The following is a 19,825-nucleotide window of genomic DNA, read 5'->3' on the forward strand; positions in this document are numbered from 1 at the left end:
TCGCCTCGGTGAGGACTGTCCGGCTTATCCTGGTACGCGGTCTGCCTCGGTCAGAAAGTGTTACCGGGGCACGGAGGTGCGGGTGGGCGAGGGCTGCGGAGAAATGGAAGGGAAGGCGTTCGCGGCAGTCCGGGGACAGCCGGACTGCGCTGCGTCCTTGCCCTCGGGCGCCTCTGGAGCCGTCCGGGAAGACGCTGCCTGTGCCGCGGGGCGTCTGGCGGGGCCCGGCGGCTCCCCCCGCCCGCGGGCGGCCCCGCGCTGCGGCGGGAGCCGGCGCGGCACTTCCTGTCTGGGGCGGGCAGCGGAAGGACCGCGCGCGCCGCCCCGCAGGAAGCGCTGCCGCGCGCCGTGGCGGTGACCGCTCCGCCCGCCCGCGAGAGCGCGCTTCGCCGCCGGCCCCTGCGCGCGCCCGCCCGTCAATGTGAAGCCGCTCCGGCAGCGTAAACATGGCGGCGTCCGTGCATGAGGGGCCCACGAACCAGCTCGACCTCCTCATTCGGGCCGGTGAGCTGCGCTGCTCCGGGCCGACGCGGGGTGGGAGCGTGGACGGGCCGGGGCGGGGAAGACACGGCGCACAGCGCGCTCCGGCGGCGGGCGGGAGGCAATGGAGGGCAACCAGGAAGTGATCACCTTGGTAGCGGCCGGCCCGGCGAGCGGCTGGCCCGCGGTACTTGCCTCCCGGCGCGGTTGGCACCACCGCGGCCGCCGTGTCAGGAATTGCGGCGGGGCGCGCGGAGGAGTTTAGTGGGGTTTTGGAGGCTGGGGCGAGAACCAGGAAGTGCGCGAGGCTGTTGTCCTCCCGCCTCCCTTGGCCCTCCCCCTCGCTCCGAGCACTGCCGCCACGCTGTCTGAGCAGGCAGGCCGAGCGTCACCGCACACTGCACGCAGGGCCGCGGCCCGGCCTCCCCGGGTACCGCACACCCGCGCGCGTCCTCCGCTATTCTGCCGCCTGGCCCCCGTGCCCTTTTAAACTCTGCTCTGGCGGCGGGGCGGGAGGAGGCGCTGCCGGCAGGGCCGCGGCCCCACGTGTGCGACGCGGGGGGGCGGTGGCGCCCCCTCCCCCACGCGTGCCGCGTAGCGGAAGCGGCGCGCTCCCCCGGGGCCCCGCGCAGAGGAGGGGCCGCCGCCGCTGGCGGGTGGGGGGCGGCGGCTGCCAATGGGCGCGCGGCGGACACGGGAGTGGCGGCGCGGCGTTGGCGGCGCGTACGGCACCGGAGGAAAGCCGACTGTAAACACGGAAGTGGCCGCGCCGCCGCCGCACGTGGCCGCACCTGCCTGCGGGCGCCCCCGGCGGGCGGGGGAAGGGCGGGCGGTTGCGCCGTCCCGGGCCGAGCTTCCTCTCCGGGCAGCTCCGCGGTCATGGCGGGATGAGGAGGCGCGAGGCCGCGGGAATTCCGTTCCCTGCCGCCAGCCCGTGCGGGTGCCGCGCTTTCTCTGGCCGCTCCTCCGCACCGTCAGACATTGCAGCCCCCGGATCCAGCCGCTGCCGGGACTCGGGCCGTTTACCTGAGCTGTAGAACTTTTTCGGGGTTGCATTCAGAGACCTGCCTGGTTTGGCCTCTTTCCATTTTGTTAAAACTGTCTGACAACAGGATACTCCAGTGATCCCAGCACTTGTCTTAAAGTGTGGTAAAGCCCTGGAGAACGAGCAAGGTTACAACTGACCCAAACCTCAATGCAGTGTCAAGCATTCAGTTCTCCACCGAAGTTGTACCAGATCTGGTTTTATTTTTGCCTTTACAACATGGAGTTCAACTTCTAAAAGTAGTCCTTGGAACCATAAATAGTACAGTGTAGGGCATTATAGGTAATGAATTGTGCAGTAGGTGCACATGAATTTACAGAGAGAGTCAAGCTTAATACTGGCTTTACATTGACATGGCAGTGGGTTTTTACAGGTCTAAAAGTAAATGCTCTGTCGTTTCCTAGTGTATTAAGATACTCTTTTAAAGAGAGCCAAGTCACATAGTCTTCATCATCATTTATTTTATTTAATGTGGAAAAATACCCAGGTTTTTTTGGGGGGGGGGGACCCAAACCTCAGACACGCAAAAATACCCCACTACAAAGCAGTGAAGAACTGTTCTGCTGAGTAACCAGAAGGGGAGTAGGTCCTAAGCATTTGGACACTTGGGTCTATGATGGAGCAATAGCTTCACTTTGCCAGTAGAACACATCTCCGATTTTTGCAGGTTTCACTGCTGCAGATTTCAGTGAGTTGTTTTTTACTTTTGATTGTCCATAAATAAAGAACGTTTAAGTAGTTGATCATTGTGTCAGCACCTTCTTAAGTCACTGTAACTAGATTGCTTGAGAGCCAGCCCTTAGATAAATAATGAATGACCTTTGCATTGCTCTTTCTGGTGTCCTTTGTCATACTGATCTCATTAGCCCAACCAACTTCATTCCTTCTTTTTCCATATTTGCATTGGAGTGAGTGATACCTACGCATGTCTAGTATTCCTATCATCATACTATCAAGATACCATATCTGTTTATTTAGTTTTGTATGTAGATGATATCACGTGGATTTAAGTGAGGAATTCTTTATCCTAAGGGATTATAATAATTATATGTTGCCTTTTCCCATGGCTGCTGGTTTCAGTGTTGACAAAACTTCAGTGTTTGATAACTGTGGGAAGTAAGAGGAACCAAAGATGTTACTGCTTAGTGTTAATCTTAATTGCCAGTTGTAAGAGCAACTCTTAAATGACTTTACAAAGATATATTTTGGCTTTATAGCTAATATTTGTGTCAATATTGGGCTGATGACATATGGCTCACAGTGAAACAAGTGTTTTGAGATGGTTGCTCTCATCTTTGTTATTGATTTGCCTTATGCAGTGGGTTAGGCATAATCCTTAAATTTTGTGCAGTTGAGAGTGTGGAAAAGAGCCAGGCGTAGGGAAATACTAAAAATCCAAGGAATTATTTTTCAGTTTCTGAATAAATATCCACCATAAAACAAGCAGTAAACTGAGAATGCTTTCTTTTCCAGTCAAGTTTTGCATACAGAAAGATTTCTGGATATTACCTATAGAGGCAATTCAACTGCTTCTAATTAAGATGTAGCTTAAGCACTGTTACTTCCACTGCTGTTTTTAAATGCTGAAATAAAACAAGCATGTGAACAAGCATTAAAGTAAACTTTAATGTGGTTTGTTAGTGTATGTGTAGTCACTCTTGACTGAGTTCCATGCTTGGAATTGTGAATTCTTCATTAAAATCTTGCTTTGGTTGCCTGATAGTATTAAAGGGTAAGCTATTGCAGGTGCTACAGTTAAGTGTTGGCCTTGTAAATGCAGACACTGATAGCACTTCAGGTTGAAGGGGGGGAGAGGAGAGCTGTACTGCAGTGCAAAAGAGTACCATTTTGAAAATTTCAGTCTGCTTTTTTCATCTCATAAATTTCTTTCATTAATTTTGTTCCAAATGGATATGTTGCCACTTTTTTTTTCTGTAAAGCTGAAGTACAGCCCTGTCAGACTTAATTTTACCAAGGTTGGTATTTTGTAACAGTTGTTGAGAACCTTGAATAATCTATAGTACACACTATTTGGGTAGAAAGTGGAGCTAGAAGGCATTAGGCCAACAGTGAAGATAGACATCAACTAGCCTAGTTATCTATTTACACTTTAGATTTGAAATTGTTTTCTAAGATTTTTTTTTTTTTTTTTTTTTTTTTTTTTTTTTTGTAAATAGATAAAAAATTTTTAATGAAATATTTTAAAATAAAGTGCCATGGACTTAGATTCTGTCATAAAAGCAGTAAGATGAGATTTGGGTTAAAAGAATGGAAGATAAGTGGTGGTATTAGCTCTGATGTGTTCTCGATCAGTAAATGGCAGTTCTCATGCTACTCAGTTACCAAAGTCTGGAAAATTTACTGTCATCCACATAAACTACTTTGCTTCATTTGGGCAAGTGACAGTTCTTCCTGAAATGATTGCATAATATAACAGCTACACCTTACATCGTTTACTCAAACAGTACGGTCTGTTTTAGCTTTGGGGTCTTGCTTATAGTTGATAGCATAAATTTAATAGAAATAGAATTGGGCATTTTTAGAGAAATGGGTGGTACACTTCAGTCTTTGATTAGAAATGTTTCTGCCCATTGTGATACTTGTGTATCAAAGTGTTGGAAAGTTGTGGTTTTTTTAATTGTGGAAGCCTACTCCTTTGGTTTGCTTTTAGCCCCATCTTTATTGTGAGAAGTGTTACCAAGTGTTGTGATACAAATGTAATTTAGTTGATGACACTTGATCAAGTCATCTGCAAGAAGAGCCGCCTGGTTTTTTTCTGGTCCCATCCCCTCTCTGCGAGAGCTTGTTCCCCTACTTCATCTTTCATGATGTGTTTTTTATCTGTATTTTTCGATATCATGTCTTCTATCTGAGCATTCTGACATACCGTCTTCTGTTAGACATTTTCTAGTGTGTCAGAAAGATACTTTACATAAATTTGTGTTGAGGTACAAATTTCTGCTTTTTTCTTCCTACTGTATTGGCGCAGTAACATTGCCTGTGAGCAAATGCAAACTCATGATATTCATTGGGTAACCAAATAAATTCCTCTGAGGCTAAAACCATGTACTGGTTAAAGGACAATTAGCTAACTGGGAAGACTTGAAACTTGGTAATAGAACTGAATTTAGTAAGTGTTTTAATAGCTGTCCTTTTGGCAATGTTAGGTTAGTTTGTTAGCTGTCATGATAGACAGACAGCATGTGTTGTTCGAGCCAAAGCCAGAAGTGTTACTATTTTTTGCTTGATATTTTTTAGGTGACAGTTTTAGTGGAGTCCCAAGTAGCTCACACTGGAAAAGCATCTGTGAAGTGTGTATTTTCCAGCGTCAGAGGCTTTTGTGGAGTAGATAATGCTGTTTTTATTGGAAATGGAAGGGTTGCTTAGGGGAGAGGTCGAGTGACTCCTTTGCTCTGCTGTTACGGTTTTGCAGTCTTAGTCCCTAATGCTGGTTGTATTTCCTTTCTCTCCACTCTGGTCCTTCAGCAGAATGCCCTAGTACTGGAAAACTACATAGATGGCTTTCTGCTGTCTTTCTTGCCTTGTTCCTGTCCTCTGCTAAGTACCTCTTAGTTGTGATGCAGCATCTAAACTGTTCCCTGTAGGAAAATTTTGTATACTTTTAAGCATTTAGGAATAGTGAATTCAGTACCCTCTTACAATTGAAATTTGTCAACTTCTTTACGAAAGTCCTTCTTATACTGAACCTAATGGCACAGAAGCAGCTATTTGATTAGAGAAGCTTTGCTGACATGCTTTGAATCTTATTGCATGCATTAGAATAACAACATATTAAATACTGATTCAGACTTTCTAATTTCAGTACTGTTGTAGAATTGATACATTTTTAACGACTATCTGAATATTGTTCCTGTATTTTGATAATCAATCAGTGAAAATTTTTATGAGGTAGATGAGGGAAACTTTGTCATCAATTTCTGTGCAACTGAAACTTTTATTTAGAATGAGAAATGTTTAGGCAGAGGGTTTCCTGCAGGGCCACTCTGTTACAGTGCAGGTGGTCAGCCTCTGACTTTGGATATGCCCAAACAGCTGTTTGGGAAGGAAACACTTGGCTGAGCATGGGGAGCATCCAGGGTTTGGAGCTGGGGAAAGGGCTCACAGTGCAAAATTCGTGCTGGTTGCCACTGGTTATCCAAAGAACAGAGTGCACAGTAAAGACCCTTTCCTGATTTTCCTGTGCTCTTAGGTAGGCTTTTATTGTTCACAGCCTGGGGTGAAGCAGTGTTGGAATGTCAGCTGTAACAGGCATCTACTATTCCAAAAGATAAAGCCCTCTAAATAGCATCCCAGGCCATAGCTAATAGGCTGTGGTGGGAATCCCATCAACCAGACATCAGGTGGGCAGCAGGCCGGTTCAGCAGGAACTTTCAGTCACCCGTAATTTTGCATTTGTGCATCTTCCACATTTCATCCACTTTCAGATATGTTTAATCTGCTGGCTAGTAGGTTTTTCAAGTTTTTAATCCCTGGATTTGAAAAAACTGCAGTATGCTGGAAGGCTTTTACACCCTTGTGAGCCTGCAGGGAATCAGTGTGTATCTGGTGTTTCCTTAAGTCAGAAGCAGCTCTGGCATTATTTTTCCCTGCTTTTCACTAAACAAACCTTGAGTTATTTCTTAGATGTTTTCAGTAACAACATAGGTGCCTCGAAGTTTTCATAGAGAATTATTCCCAAATCCTCTTTAGTTCTGTGATACTGGAGATAGGTGACTCTGCTTAGGCTAAAGATAGCTCTCCTGGTTGCTGGCTGCCTTGCTGGAGTGGTTTAGCTTAGAGCAGATGGCCATAAATGGAAAGAGCAACTGGAGAGAGCCAGTTACCTTGGCCAGAGTGTGGATAATGGGCAACAGGTGCTTCTGCAGTCACCACTTTTCAAAACCTTTACAAGGGTGAGGAATATGGAGTTAGCTGTGAATAGAATTGTAGTTTTACATGATATGTTGGGGGTTTTTTAGTGTTGCTGCTGTGTTCAAGGTGCTGTGATCTGCACTGCATCAAACTTACCTGTGCTCTCTTGAAGTTGCATTATTTTTGATTAATTAGTTTTCCTAAACTTTCAGAACTTGAAAAAAGAGCTGCTTTTACCTTCTTCCCTTAGTTTTTGCATAAAAGCACACCCTTTATACTGTTTGTTGTGCTTTGTGGTTTTTTTTAACAACCAAGCTGCTAAAACAAACTCACAATTATTTTGAATGTCAGAAATCAAAACAGGATTTATGTTTTAGAAATTAATCTTATATCTGTATGCATATCTATATATATATATATATGCATACATAGATACATATATGTATATATTTATCCAATAGACTGAAAATTTTAAGAGAGGTGACCTTTAGGTCAGTGTCCTTTAGGAGCAGTGTCAGTTCTGCTTGTCTTGTGTCTTCCCTAAATATTTCTGTTGATGGGAAGGTATAAAAGGTGTGAAGACATCTGATAATCTTGTGTTTTTCATGTTAGAGAAGTACAGTTGTACAGGGATACATGTGGACTTTTATAAGTAACCTGTTCTCATACATTTTTTTGTATCCTTCTGCAGTGGAAGCATCAGTTCATGGCAGTAATGTGCACTGCACAGATAAGACAATTGAAGCTGCAGAGGCCTTGCTTCATATGGAGTCTCCTACCTGCCTGAGAGATGCCAGGAGTCCTGGTATGTCAGCCACAGTCTCTGCTCTGGGAGCCATTTCTCCTCCTACTAATGAGTAAAACAAGCAAAGTGGGAAACCTATGTCTGTGGAGAGCTGTATGCTGTTTAAAACAATTGCCTTCATATTTAAAAACTACTGATTTGTTTTGAGTTTTCCATTATTTCTCCACCCTGCAACAAATATACTTACAGATTAAATAATTTATCTGAGAGGGGTTGTTGGAAAGAGATAGCTGAGTAACTACATATTTAAAATTAATTTTTCCCCCTAAACATCACAGCATACTTTTTCACTGTGCAGGTGACAGAGCTCTGGCACAGATTGACCAGAGAGGCCATGGAGACTCCATCCTTGGAGATATTAAAAAGTACAGGATCCTGGGCAGCTAGTTCTAGGTGGCCCAGCTTGAGCAAGGAGTTGGACCAGATCCCCTTCTAACCCCAGCCATTCTGGGTTCTGTGAATCTGACATTTTAGATTGCAAGAATAGTTACTTTAAGGGAAAAGTATTTCTATTCATCTTTCTATTTTAGAAAGCATACCTGAAAACAATGTGTTGCAAAGTGTTAACAGTCTAAAAAACCAAACCTTAATGCTGATGATTACTTTAACTGGTGTCCCTTCTGAAGTTACTTAATATATGTTGGATGAAATGGTCAAGCTGAAATGCAAAGACTACAAAATAGGAAATGGAGATCAGAGTAATGATCAAAGATGAAGCTCTAATTTGTTTAAATTAAAGTTGAGTTTAGTTCTGCAGAATATTGGTGTGATACCTTTTTTTGCCTAAAACTACTGACAAGTGTGCATGTTTTGGGGAGTTGGATTGATTTTCAAGGTGACAGGATTTTGGAGCAGAAACTTGCTACACCATTGCATATGCTTTGTTTAAAATAATTTTATGTAAGCTACATTAAAATAATTAGGTAGAAACTTCATCTGATACTCTTTTTTTTCTTCTCTTGTAGTGGAAGTTTTTGTCCCTCCTTGTGTGTCCACCCCAGAATTTATCCATGCAGCCATGAGACCTGATGTGATCACAGAAACCGTGGTGGAAGTATCAACAGAGGAATCTGAACAAATGGACGTATCTTCTGTTCCAACTTCCCCTGATATCCATGAACCAATGAAAAAGAAAAAGGGTACATACAGCTTTTCATAGGAGCAAGCTCATGTTTACTTCTGTTGTTCACTGCCATGGATGGTACAGTTGATACAGGGGAGGATGCATTGGATGGTCTGATCTCTTTGCTCATACAAACAGATTGATGGGAGTCTGAAATGTGAGTTCTTAGAAAATGGGTCTGCAACAAGAAAAAAGAAGGAGCAGGAGAATGAGCTTTGACAAGCCATAAAGGAAGATGGTGTCTGTGTTGTGTATTTTAACACAAAGTGGAGGATGGATAGAGGATTCAAAGAGGACTTCTGTGGTGGGTAACCACTGATGTCTGAAATATGGATATATTTGGAGAGACGGTAGACTTGGGGTTCATGCAATGAAGCAACAGGGTAAATACTAACTTAAAAAAACATAAGTCAGTTTACAGAATCATTGTAAGATCTTTGTGAAATTTTTGTCTTTTGCATTTAATTGGCATGTCTTGGAGGAGAAACAATTCAGAACAGTGTTTGGTTTCTAAGCATTTTGCTATCAAATGAGAGGTTGGCACCTGGTAATGTTGTTCTAGTCTAGCAGTTTTGTTAAAGGCATCAGTACAGTTCATAACTTTAGGAATATTGATTTAATAGAGTTTCCAGACATGCTGAGATGGTATATATACTTGTAATTTAGAGGGAAACAAGTGCAATGTAGTGATAAAGTGATATAAATCCAAGATCTGTGAGTCTTAGATTTAATAAAAATGCACATTAACTTGTCTGCAATTGAGTTGAATCTGCCTATGAAGTAAGCAACCCAAGGATAATTAAACTGGAAGTGCAGTAGTAATCTAAGAATCTAAGTTTATCCATACCTTTAGCAAGGAAACAGCAGGGGAAAAATACACAGACTGCTTTTTTCAGCAAAGGCAAACTATAAAATTCTACTCTGCATGTGATTAATACTTCCTTTTCCCCATGTTTTATGTGCAGCTGGCCGTAAACCCAAGACCCAGCAATCATCTTTATCTGATGGGTCTCCAGATCTAGGTATAAAGAAGAAACCTAGAGAAGGCAAAGGTATATTTTTCCTTTTATTGAGTCTTTAAAAATAAGCAGGGTATGTGTATGGTATTTATCACAGGAAATTTACAGATTTTAAAAATTGTATGGATGAGATTGTACTGACTTTATTCAATGTCTTCAAATTTGTTTGTACAAGATCTAGCACAAGGATGTATGCTCTAGGAGTCTCCTCTAGAACCCTCCACAGTTAATAGGCTTTCCCACTTTATATTTGCTTTGCTTTGTGGTTATTGACGTGTGATGTCTTTTGTGTTGTGTATCAGCTTAGTGCTACACATACAATTCTTTAAGCTACTGCTGTAAGACTTGCTCTCAAGTAGAGGCAGCACATGAGCATTTAGAAAGGTGATTGTTGGAAATACGATTTCTTAGTTGACTGACAAACTTCAGTGGGAAGTTCCTTGACTAATAGGTTCCAGTTAGTTTAAGGGGAAAAATAAATGGTGATGTGTTTCTGTATTGGTTGAGTGGAGGATTATGTGCAGGAGAGTTCTACTTCCCTAATGTTTCTCCTGATAAATAGAGGTTCCTTTCTTGAACTCCAAGCCCCTACTATTCATTCAGCAAGAAGACAGATTGGGACAGTTGCTCACAGGTTACCTTTGAGGTGGCATGCAGCGTATCAGCTCTTCCCCTGGCTACAGGTGAAAAATCTGGATCTCTTCTCCACCTAGTGCACTGAAAAGTTGTTTGGAGATGTTGCTATAGCTGGGAATAACAAAGTTTAGTGACTTGGAGTGGCAACATGCTAGCTGAAAGAGCTCCTCTATTATTTTAAGATTTGTTTGAAAGCAAGGTCTCTGCTGTTCACATAATACCTTATCTGGCTAGAGCTCCAGAGTCATCATGTCAGTAGGGCAGGGAAGAATGACTTCATGGAGATGTTTGCTCATGGAAACCAGTGCAAACTCTAATTAAACTTCCCTGCAGTGCCCACAGTTGCCCACAGATTTGGTGTAGCAGTGGACTTCAGTGGAGATGACAGATTTTGTATCTGCTATATTGAAAAATACCTCTTGTAGCCTTCTTGAACCCTTACTTTTCTTTCTATTTCACATTTTAGTATTACAGCTTTCCATGACCTGAATAGTACTTTCTGGTTGTCCCAGGTCTTAGTTTCCTGCACAAATAATTTGAAAAGGGAGGCCTGTATTTCTCTCTGTTTTCATTTTTGTGCTGGTGATTTCAACTCTATAGCTTCTTGTTTTATGAAGTGGGAGATGATACTGCTTTGTGGTTTTTGGGGGACTTTTTAGCTTTCTTTTAAATTTATTTTATTTCTATGGCCCTTCCTAATGACCTACATATGTCTCTTTTTCTCTTGAAGTATCTCATTCCATATTTTATACTACAACTGCAATAAATTAATTTTTGTTCTTGATGTCCTGCAAAATATTTTGTTAACTGGATTTAATTTTTGTTACTTATTTTAAAAAATTACTTGCAAAGGTAGGCTATTTCATATGCAGCATGTTTTTGGAAAACCAGGTATTATTCTGCAGTTCAGTACTATCAGAATTAAGTCATGGAGGAGGAGATGGTGCACATTTGGAAAGGGGATCCCTTGTTGGCATTCCTTCCTTTGTGCATTCTGGGTACTTTCTGGTGCAAAGTGAGGCAGCTGTAAATCTGATTTAATTGTGTCCTACAGTTTATTTCTTCTCTTGAAGTCCCTGTTTGCTTTCTAATCCTGAAGCCCACTTACATTGTTGCAAAATATCTATTGCAGACCTACAGCATTTGGTGGTCGACCCAGAAATTCTCCTTCTAAGGAGCTAAGGAATAAAACCCCAGGGATTAATTCCCTAAAATCTAGGATGATTTAAAAATTCTTGAGTTCTCTTGTTGACTGGTTCCTCACATAGGTCTTATTCAAATATCTCTGAAATCTAGTTGGGTTTTGGTAGTCAACTTAGTGTTGTTTGGAGCCCATTGTAAAGTACAGTTTTTATCTTTGAGGTGTTTTTCCGGAAGATGGAACCTGTGATCTTCCCTATCCTTTGAGGTTTTCAAAGATAGCTGACTTCTCAAAATCTGCAACAGTGGTCTTCAATCTGCCTTAATTTATTTTAATTATCTTTGCATGGCATAACAAGTGCTGTGCTAGGGCTTTAAATCTCAGGAATTATTGCCCTTTTTTCACCCACACACAAAAATATAATTTGGTCCATGTCCTTGGAGGTAAATAATTGTTATTAATGTTCTGAGGTAATTGTCCTTGTGGATCTGTCTTAGTTCTCCCTTCTCAGAAACTTGAGGAGTCTTCCCCAGCTGTACAAATTGGAATGTGATCTGCTCTTTTTCTTTGGCATCTCTTCCTCTTTTCCTAGATGCACATGGTCTGGTCAGAATGCAGACAGACCCTGTGTTACATTCTGTGGCATCCTGATAGTCACTGTCACAAACCCCTTCTTGGGGATTCTCCAGTGAAGATGGTACACCTCTTGAATACCTGACAAGTGCATTAAATTCTTTAGCCTGACTTCATTTTATAACCCCCTGATTACAGAAGAGTACATGGGATTTCTGCCCTGTTCAAGAAGTTGGACTGGCTTTGCACCTAGAAGGATGTTGGTCACTCCACAACATATTTGGGAAGGATCAGAACATGGGGCTGTCACCAGTTAGTGTGAGAGCCCCAGATGCTGGACAAACTTAACCACAGTTGAGATGGTTTGTTGCTGCAGGTTGTATGCCTTTTAAAAATTACGTATTTATTTTCTCCTGTCCTTCAGTGTCATAAAATATAATGGCATTTTCATGCCCTGTTTAATCAAATATGAGAAGAAAATTCTGAGTGCTCGTCCTGCTGAATAGATAGGTACTGACTTGGAACACCCTCCCATACTTCTTTTCAAGAACTGAAGAATGGGTGTTGAACAGGCTCCTGTGCTGTATAGAAGATCACTTGGATCAACTCCTTTCAGAATGTAAATATTTATGGAAATGTCAGTAAACTTAACAGAATGAATGAATATATGCTGGTTACATCCTCTGTGTAACATTGTTTGTAACGCAGGTCATGAAGAGTCACCTAAATATGGAGAACTTTCTGTTATCTTTAAAAGTGGCTTTCTAACACAAGAATGCTTTCTGATTATAGGAAATACAACGTACTTATGGGAGTTCCTTTTGGACCTTCTTCAGGACAAAAATACATGTCCTCGATATATTAAATGGACTCAGAGAGAGAAGGGAATCTTTAAACTTGTGGATTCAAAAGCTGTCTCCAGACTCTGGGGAAAACACAAAAACAAACCTGACATGAACTATGAGACTATGGGAAGAGCTCTGAGGTAAAAATTTTTAGATTCTGAAGTTACCTACTACAGTTTAAAATCTGATTCTTAATTTTGCCCATAGAAATATAACCGTTCTGAAATTTTAAAAACTTTACCCTCTTGCAGATTTAGCCTTCAGTCTTGCAGTCCCTATAACTTTTTATGTTACCAATAAATTTGCAATTTTAATTTCTGAAGTATATATTTGAAAGGTCAGATTTTTTTCAGGTAGATCCCTCAGATCCTTTGCCAGTGTGTTCTCACAGCTTCTTTCCATACCTCCTTTTATCATAGATTTTACTGTGATTACTTCAGGTTTTCTTGTTAGCACAGATTGAGATTTTCTTTAAAATCTGTCACTATGTTGCTTACTACTTAATTGTACTTTCCTTGCAGATACTACTATCAAAGAGGAATCCTGGCAAAAGTTGAGGGACAGAGGCTTGTATATCAGTTTAAGGAGATGCCAAAAAATATAGTTGTCATAGATGATGACAAAAGTGAGTCCTGCAATGAGGATTTGTCAATATCTACAGATGAAAAGTCCCTGGAAAGAGTGTCTTTATCTGCAGAAAACCTTTTAAAAGCAGCACCCTCTGCACGTGGAGGAAAAAATTCCTCTCAGTTAAGCTGTACCAGAACAGAAAAAGCAGTCACCAGAGTTGTGAATATTGCCTCATCAGCTCATGACACATCCTCATCTCGTCCTTCTACTACCACTGCTACTGTCCCAGCAACAACACCTCCCAGGTTTGTGTTAATGGGGCTGTTAAATTTCCAAAGTCCTATTGCTAGATGTGCAAAAGGTTTGGGAGTAGGTTCTTTGCTTGCTGGTTTGGCTTTTTCATTTTTTTGTTGTGATATGGTTTGGTTTAGTTTTTTTTCAGAACCAACTGAAAATCTGTCTCTCTTAGAATTGTCTGTCCTTGTCATCTGTAAGGATGCCCTGTGTTTTGGCCTAAACACACACATTTATTTTGTAGGACTGTTCGTGTGGCAATGCAAGTGCCCGTTGTCATGACCTCTCTGGGACAGAAAATCTCAACGGTGGCAGTGCAGTCAGTAAATGCAGGGTCACCGTTAATAACCAACACAAGTCCAACCACAGCAACAACTCCAAAGGTAGTAATCCAGACAATCCCTACTGTGATGCCAGCCTCTGCTGAAAATGGAGACAAAATCACAATGCAGCCCGCCAAAATCATCACAATCCCTGCCACACAACTCACACAGTGTCAGTTGCAAACAAAAACGGGCCTGTCTGGGTCAGGAAGTATCAACATTGTGGGAGCCCCATTGGCTGTTAGAGCACTAACCCCAGTGTCCATAGCTCATGGGACACCAGTAATGAGACTATCGATGCCTGCTCAGCAGACCTCTGGCCAGACTCCTCCCAGGGTGATTAGTGCAGTTCTCAAAGGTCCAGAAGTTAAATCGGACACAGCAGCTTCAAAACAGGAATGTGAAGTGAAAACACTGCAGCTGGTAAAAGAAGAGAAGCCAGCAGATGGAAGCAAGACTGTGACCCACGTAGTAGTAGTTAGCACACCTTCAGCTATTGCCCTTCCTGTAACAATGAAAACAGAAGGAATCATCACATGCGAGAAATGAAGAATAGGTTTCTTCCAGCATGGACTTCTGACTGTTACGGTTTTGAATATACTGACATAATTGGGGGAGGGATGTAGATGGCTATCACCAAGTCATAAAGGAGAGTTTTGGAATGTTAATAAACATGCATATGTTGAAGACTTACTGGAAAAAAAATTATTTTCCTGTGTTTCAGTGGGAATTAAACCACATTGATATGCAGTTAAAAACTGCCTCTTCCAGTTGGGAAACAGCTGAACCTATGGAGAAGGAAAGAGGGGCTGAAAAGGGACCAAACAATTTCACTACGCTACTGGTTACCAAGTTACACTAAGACCTGAAACACTAAGAGAGAGCTGTGTGAGAGGTTTGCCTTGGTTTTTAGTTTTCATTGTTACGCAAATGGCAAAATTGATGTATTTTTTCTGCATACCAGCGATTACTACTGTGTGCCCACAGTACTCAACTGGTGCTATGTGAAAAACTATGCTACTAGGTATTGTAGGAAGTGAAATAAAGGAGATTAAAGAACTTCTAAAAGAAGACAGAGGCCTAGAGGGATTTTTGTATCATACAGCTTAAGCAGGTTCAAATTGAAAGCCTTAGACTGATTTTCAGTTATCTTTCTTGAAATAAGCTAATGGCTTGTTTGTGTAAAGCTTTTTTTATTAAAACAAATTTTTTAAAGACCTTGTACCTAGCACAGTATTGTTATAGAATGACATGTAACATATTTTGTATGGTAGTTAAAAGTCTGTCTAAATTTCTTAATCGTGGACAAAGTAGCAGCAGGTTTTCTGCCTTCTGCTGTACCATGCCTGTATCTCTCACTTAGCCTTGACATCTGTGCATACATTTCAGTTTCAGCTCTACTCTCACTTCAAAGGTCACACCCAGCATGAGCTTTTGTCAGGTAGTTCTAAACCTGTACATTTTTTTTTAGTTGAAGTTAAGAGGGAAGTACCAGTGTTCAGAACGAACTATAATAGTTTGTATATTCAACGTTTGAAGTATATTCTATTTTGTTGTACTCTTGTTTCAAAAGTGTATTCAAGTAGGTTTTACTGAAATACAGAAAGAAAATTTAATGGTGTTTGGTCTGCTTTTTATTTTTTCCTTCTTCCTTTCTACTAACCTGTTAACCTTCTTTTTTTATTTGAAATCTTCCAGGCATTTATTCTAATATAGATGATACAGTGTGAAATTTTGGGACTCCTCACTGCTTCAAAGGGCTGACCAGCTCACTCACTCAGTTGTTTAAATACCTGTGAAGCTTGCTGTAGCTGATGAGGTAGCTTCTGACAGGAGTCTAGTTCTTCCACTTTTTCAGCATGGTGAGCACACATATGAGCTCTGTGAACTACCTAGCTGCTCCTCCAGCTACACCAGATATTAGCTCCATATTTCCAGTCCATGTGCATGGCTTGAAATGTAGCTTACCTTGTTTTCACAGGGACCACACTGGCACATCAGGCTTTGGGTGGTCAGGTGCCCAGTGGACCCCCAGTTCCTAGTGATATGCCCTGGAAAGTCTTCAGGGCAGGAACTTGGGTATCTTGAAATTACTGAAGTCTAAATGATCATCTAAGTACTTCATGTCTGGAGGAGCAATTTTAACAGATGTCTGGAACTGAGGTCTTCTGTAACGCTAAAAGACACCAGAATTAAATACTTACATGCTGAGAATCAAGTTACTTGTAGAGTCCTAGCATCAAGGCCCATTCTTCCCTTCAACTGGTAAGAAATGTGGAAATAGCTCCATACAGCCAGGCCAGCATGTGGGGGACTATGAAAGGCTTCTGGAAAAAGTATTCTTTTTCATACTCCTAAGCAGGGAAGTGGAGTTTAAGAACAAAATAAAGCTGAAGCAGATAAAAGATTGTGTATAAGGCAGCAATCCCTTCCACTTGCAGCAACCCAAAGAATCAAAGGTTCCTACACATGAACTGTGTTTCTGGCACGGGGTAGAGGACAAAGAGCCTTCAGGCAAGGAAATTGAGAAAGAAGAGGACTTTTTTTTTTTTCTAAGAAAGATGTAGGAAAGGGAAGTAGGGGAAGCTGGGCAATCACTCAATTAATTTGGCAGTCTGGGAGGCACTAATGTTCTGGGTAAAGGGAAATGGAGCAGTGTAAAGAGAGGCAGGTGAAACAAATCTGAGTCAGACAAGAAGAGAGAAACAAGTCTTTTTAAAACTACATTTTTAAGTCCAGTCTGCAAGAAATCCTTTTCTAAGCGGCTATTACTTGATTGCATCTGAAAGAGTTTCTATATCTCAGAGCGTGAAATATCTATGTTGAGTATTTGTAATTAAGACCTTTCCAACACCTAATTTAGATACATTGGAAGTCAAATGGGGACAAACTATCTTCCTGGAATTAGATAAGGATCTCCACCTGATAACCTCCTCTTAATACCAAGACTTCATTATGTAATAGCAAAGACTAGAGGAATGAAGGTGCACACATCTCCGCTACTAGTGGGGTAGTCAGCTCGTAGCCAGCTCTGAGATGCCACTGCTGCATCTTGCCACGGAACTGGTGATGGTCCTTTGGCTCTTTCCCCTGGCCACCAGTGAGTGGCACATGATACTGGCTGCCAGAGGATATTTACCAGGAGTTCATGAAGTGCTGTGAGAATCTCTGTGTGAGGATGTGCTGTAACTGAAATGGAAAGGGAACTTAACCTGATTGTGTAAATTAGTATGTGTTTACTGGTGGTATTGGAGGATGTGACCTCGGGATGAGGGAGCTTTGGTCAGGTTTGTAACATCTGAAACAGATGAAAAGAACACTAGAATATTTCAACAGTTAGTATCTAGCTATACTGCCAGACTTTTGCAATCCCGTTGAAGAACCTGTTTTATATATGTGTGAAAGCAGGACTCCCTTGTACATCTGAAGCTGGTGGCTCATGTAGAAGAGTCCAGGCTTAACTCATCCTTGGCAAGCAGTAACTCTTAGATGTGTGGGTGGAATTAAACATGCGTGAAGTGAGCACGCTTTACACAGAAGGCATTGAGACATATACAGTCATGGTATCACTAATTTTGCAGATAAATACAAATATTTTTACTTTTCAAATCCACTGTTTTAAGTTACAGAATGAAAAGGGTGATGCTGTGTAATCCACAGGGGAAAAAAATCTTAACTGTGAGTTGCAACTCAGAGTAAATGACCGAGTACCAAAAATAAGAAAAGTTGAAAGGGGAATCCCATTCCAGAGACCATTGTTTTTGTTAGCTCTCTCTTGCACATCTTTCCTAGTGAAGGGTTCTGGGCCTTGACACAACTCAAGTTGTCTGGGTAAAGCATGCTGAAAGGAAGGCTGAGGTCTTGGGATGCTCTGCTAATTGATCTCATCAATTTTAGGGCTTTGGAGAATTACACCTGAGGTGATCAGGGATGAGTGAGCCAGGGGCAGTCAGGAGTTGAGAAAATGGAGAGGTGCCTGAAGCCTCAGTTCATACTCAGCACATGTCCAGCAGGGATCTTGGCTGCTGCCAGAACAAGCTAAGTGCAATTCTGCCTTGTAGAGACAGTTCAAATAGCAGGTGTTAAGCTTATTAAGAAGATCCAAGTGACACTATGTACTTGGAATCTAATTGTTCTCCACAAGAGATAGTGTTTTAATAAGCTTGCAACAGCTTTTGCCTTTCAGCAAATTAAACAAATGGGTCAGTTCTTCCTGCAGCTTGCTTGAGAATGAGGGAAAAGTGTCACTGCTAAAGCTAAGGCAGCCTGTATTCAAGATGAAAATAAGGGATCTGTGGAGACTTTTTTTAGCCTTAATGTGCTTATAAGGTGTACAGCCATAAGAAGAGCTTGGAAGACATTTTTACTCAGTCATACTGCTACATAGGAAAAAATATCCTTTCTGCTTCTTCTGAAAAATATTTAGTGTACTGATATTTATAGCTGGCAAAAGTATTTCAGTGCTGCAGGCTTGCCTCTTGCTGTATCAAAGTAAGAGCAATAATCCATTTAAGTTTTCCAAAAGAGTCTGTCTGCAAAATAAATTATGGCATGTACTGGAATAAAAGGGTGAAGCTGCCTGAGAACTTACCAGTTAGTTTCTGTGGGCTGTCTACCTTTTATTAAAATACAGCAGAAAGGGTTCACCGTTGGGCTATAGCAGGGATTTTCTGAGTATGACAGTATCAAGAATTGCCTTGAGATGGGAAGAGTCCCCAGCCTTTTCAGTTATTCCACCCCTCCTTGCCTTCAGAATTACCCTTTAAGGAGATGAAGCAGTGAACATCTATCGTAACATGTCCAGGATGAAAGAAGAATCCCAGCCCTTTCCACTTCAGAAGGGGTTCTGCAGTGATGGCAGTATCATACAAATCATGCTCTTTCTCAACAGTTTGGTTTCTTTTGTAGGATAGTGTTGCAGGCAAGGGTATGAACTAAAATGTCTTAAGAATGATAAGATACAAAATACTCCACTGTGAAAGTGACAATGGGAATTCTGCAGCTGTGATAGTTTGGTTCCTGCTGGTAAAGAGCCTTCCATAATTGGGCCTGTGGCTCTATGCTCTGGCAGTGGGAAAGGTGCTGCCCTGATGGACACCTTGACTGGCCTGAGGAAAATGGAGCTCCTTATACAAAAGTGAAATGAAATCATGGGCTTTTTGGTGGGAGTGTTGGGGTTTTTGGTTATGGTTTAGTTTGTTCTTAAATACAAATGTGATCTTTGTTCTCAGTTTAGGGCTTTCTACCACAAGTATAGTTTCTTCCAGAAACTGCCAAAAGGAGTCTGGATGGAAACTCCAGCTTCTGGTGTATCTTTTTGTGGTAGATGAGCAAGGATTTGACTTATTAAAGGTACCGTCTTATAGGTCTACATTGTGGTGCTGATTTTAGAAGTGTTTAGCTGCAGATGAGTACAGACGTCAATTAATGGGCACTTGCATTATTTCTCCTCCTTGCAAGACCACTTGAGGGAAGGTCCTAGGAGAAAATACTACTAAAGGAGAAGCACTGCATCTCACCCCCTCTGCACAACTGAGGGCAGCCAGCACCATGAAAAGGAAGCTGTCAGTGTCTAGTTGGTATGAAACATGGGAGCAATGCTCAGTCTTTTTGTGGAGTATTGGGAGTGTTGCATCTCTGGCCCAAAATCTCCCCCAGAAGTGCCACCCTTATGGCTTCCAGGGACACAGTTTGATCTTTCTGAAATTCCAGCCAAAGGAGGTGCTGGCTTGTTGCATGTGCCTGGTAGGAGTATTCACCAAGGCCATTGTCTCCTTGGTTGTAAAATTCTTTCTGTCTGAGGAAAGTCAAATCCACATAAATCCCGGGCTGGTTGAAGGGGCCTCTGCTTGGAAGTAGACCATTGCCCTCATCCTGAAAGGGTCAGGAACATGTGCAGAGTGTGTTACAGCTGTGCAACAGCACTTCATTTGTTTGCCTAATGAGGAGTGTTTGTGGGGGAATTTGGGACTTCCAGTCACCAGACTCCGTATTTCCCTTCTCAGCAATGCAAGTACAGTAATTTATGGGCTGTATAAAGCTCATACCTGCTGCGTTTCTTCTTTTCAAATGCGGTTTTAAAAGAAAGTGGCAGATACA

The 19,825-nt window shown here is 42.1% G+C and overlaps 1 protein-coding gene across 4 annotated transcripts in view; it reads left to right on the top strand.

Annotated features, from left to right (window-relative positions):
* Nucleotides 1-15,342, top strand: part of ELF2 (E74 like ETS transcription factor 2) — a 36,658-nt gene extending 21,316 nt beyond the window's left edge. For 3 of the 4 annotated variants that reach the window (XM_048303375.1, XM_048303376.1, XM_048303379.1), the window contains 6 exons: nt 7,089-7,202; nt 8,168-8,341; nt 9,291-9,377; nt 12,487-12,679; nt 13,061-13,414; nt 13,648-15,342. In XM_048303375.1, the coding sequence (XP_048159332.1) occupies nt 7,089-7,202; nt 8,168-8,341; nt 9,291-9,377; nt 12,487-12,679; nt 13,061-13,414; nt 13,648-14,275 (1,550 nt within the window). In that variant the 3' untranslated portion in view covers nt 14,276-15,342. Of the gene's footprint in view, nt 1-399; nt 505-7,088; nt 7,203-8,167; nt 8,342-9,290; nt 9,378-12,486; nt 12,680-13,060; nt 13,415-13,647 lie in introns of those variants that run through there. The other variant, XM_048303377.1, reaches the window with a different exon arrangement.
* The last annotated feature ends 4,483 nt before the right edge of the window (nt 15,343-19,825 follow it).

The sequence above is a fragment of the Corvus hawaiiensis genome, chromosome 5 (genome assembly GCF_020740725.1).
Source record: "Corvus hawaiiensis isolate bCorHaw1 chromosome 5, bCorHaw1.pri.cur, whole genome shotgun sequence".
Classification (NCBI taxonomy): Eukaryota; Metazoa; Chordata; class Aves; order Passeriformes; family Corvidae; genus Corvus; species Corvus hawaiiensis.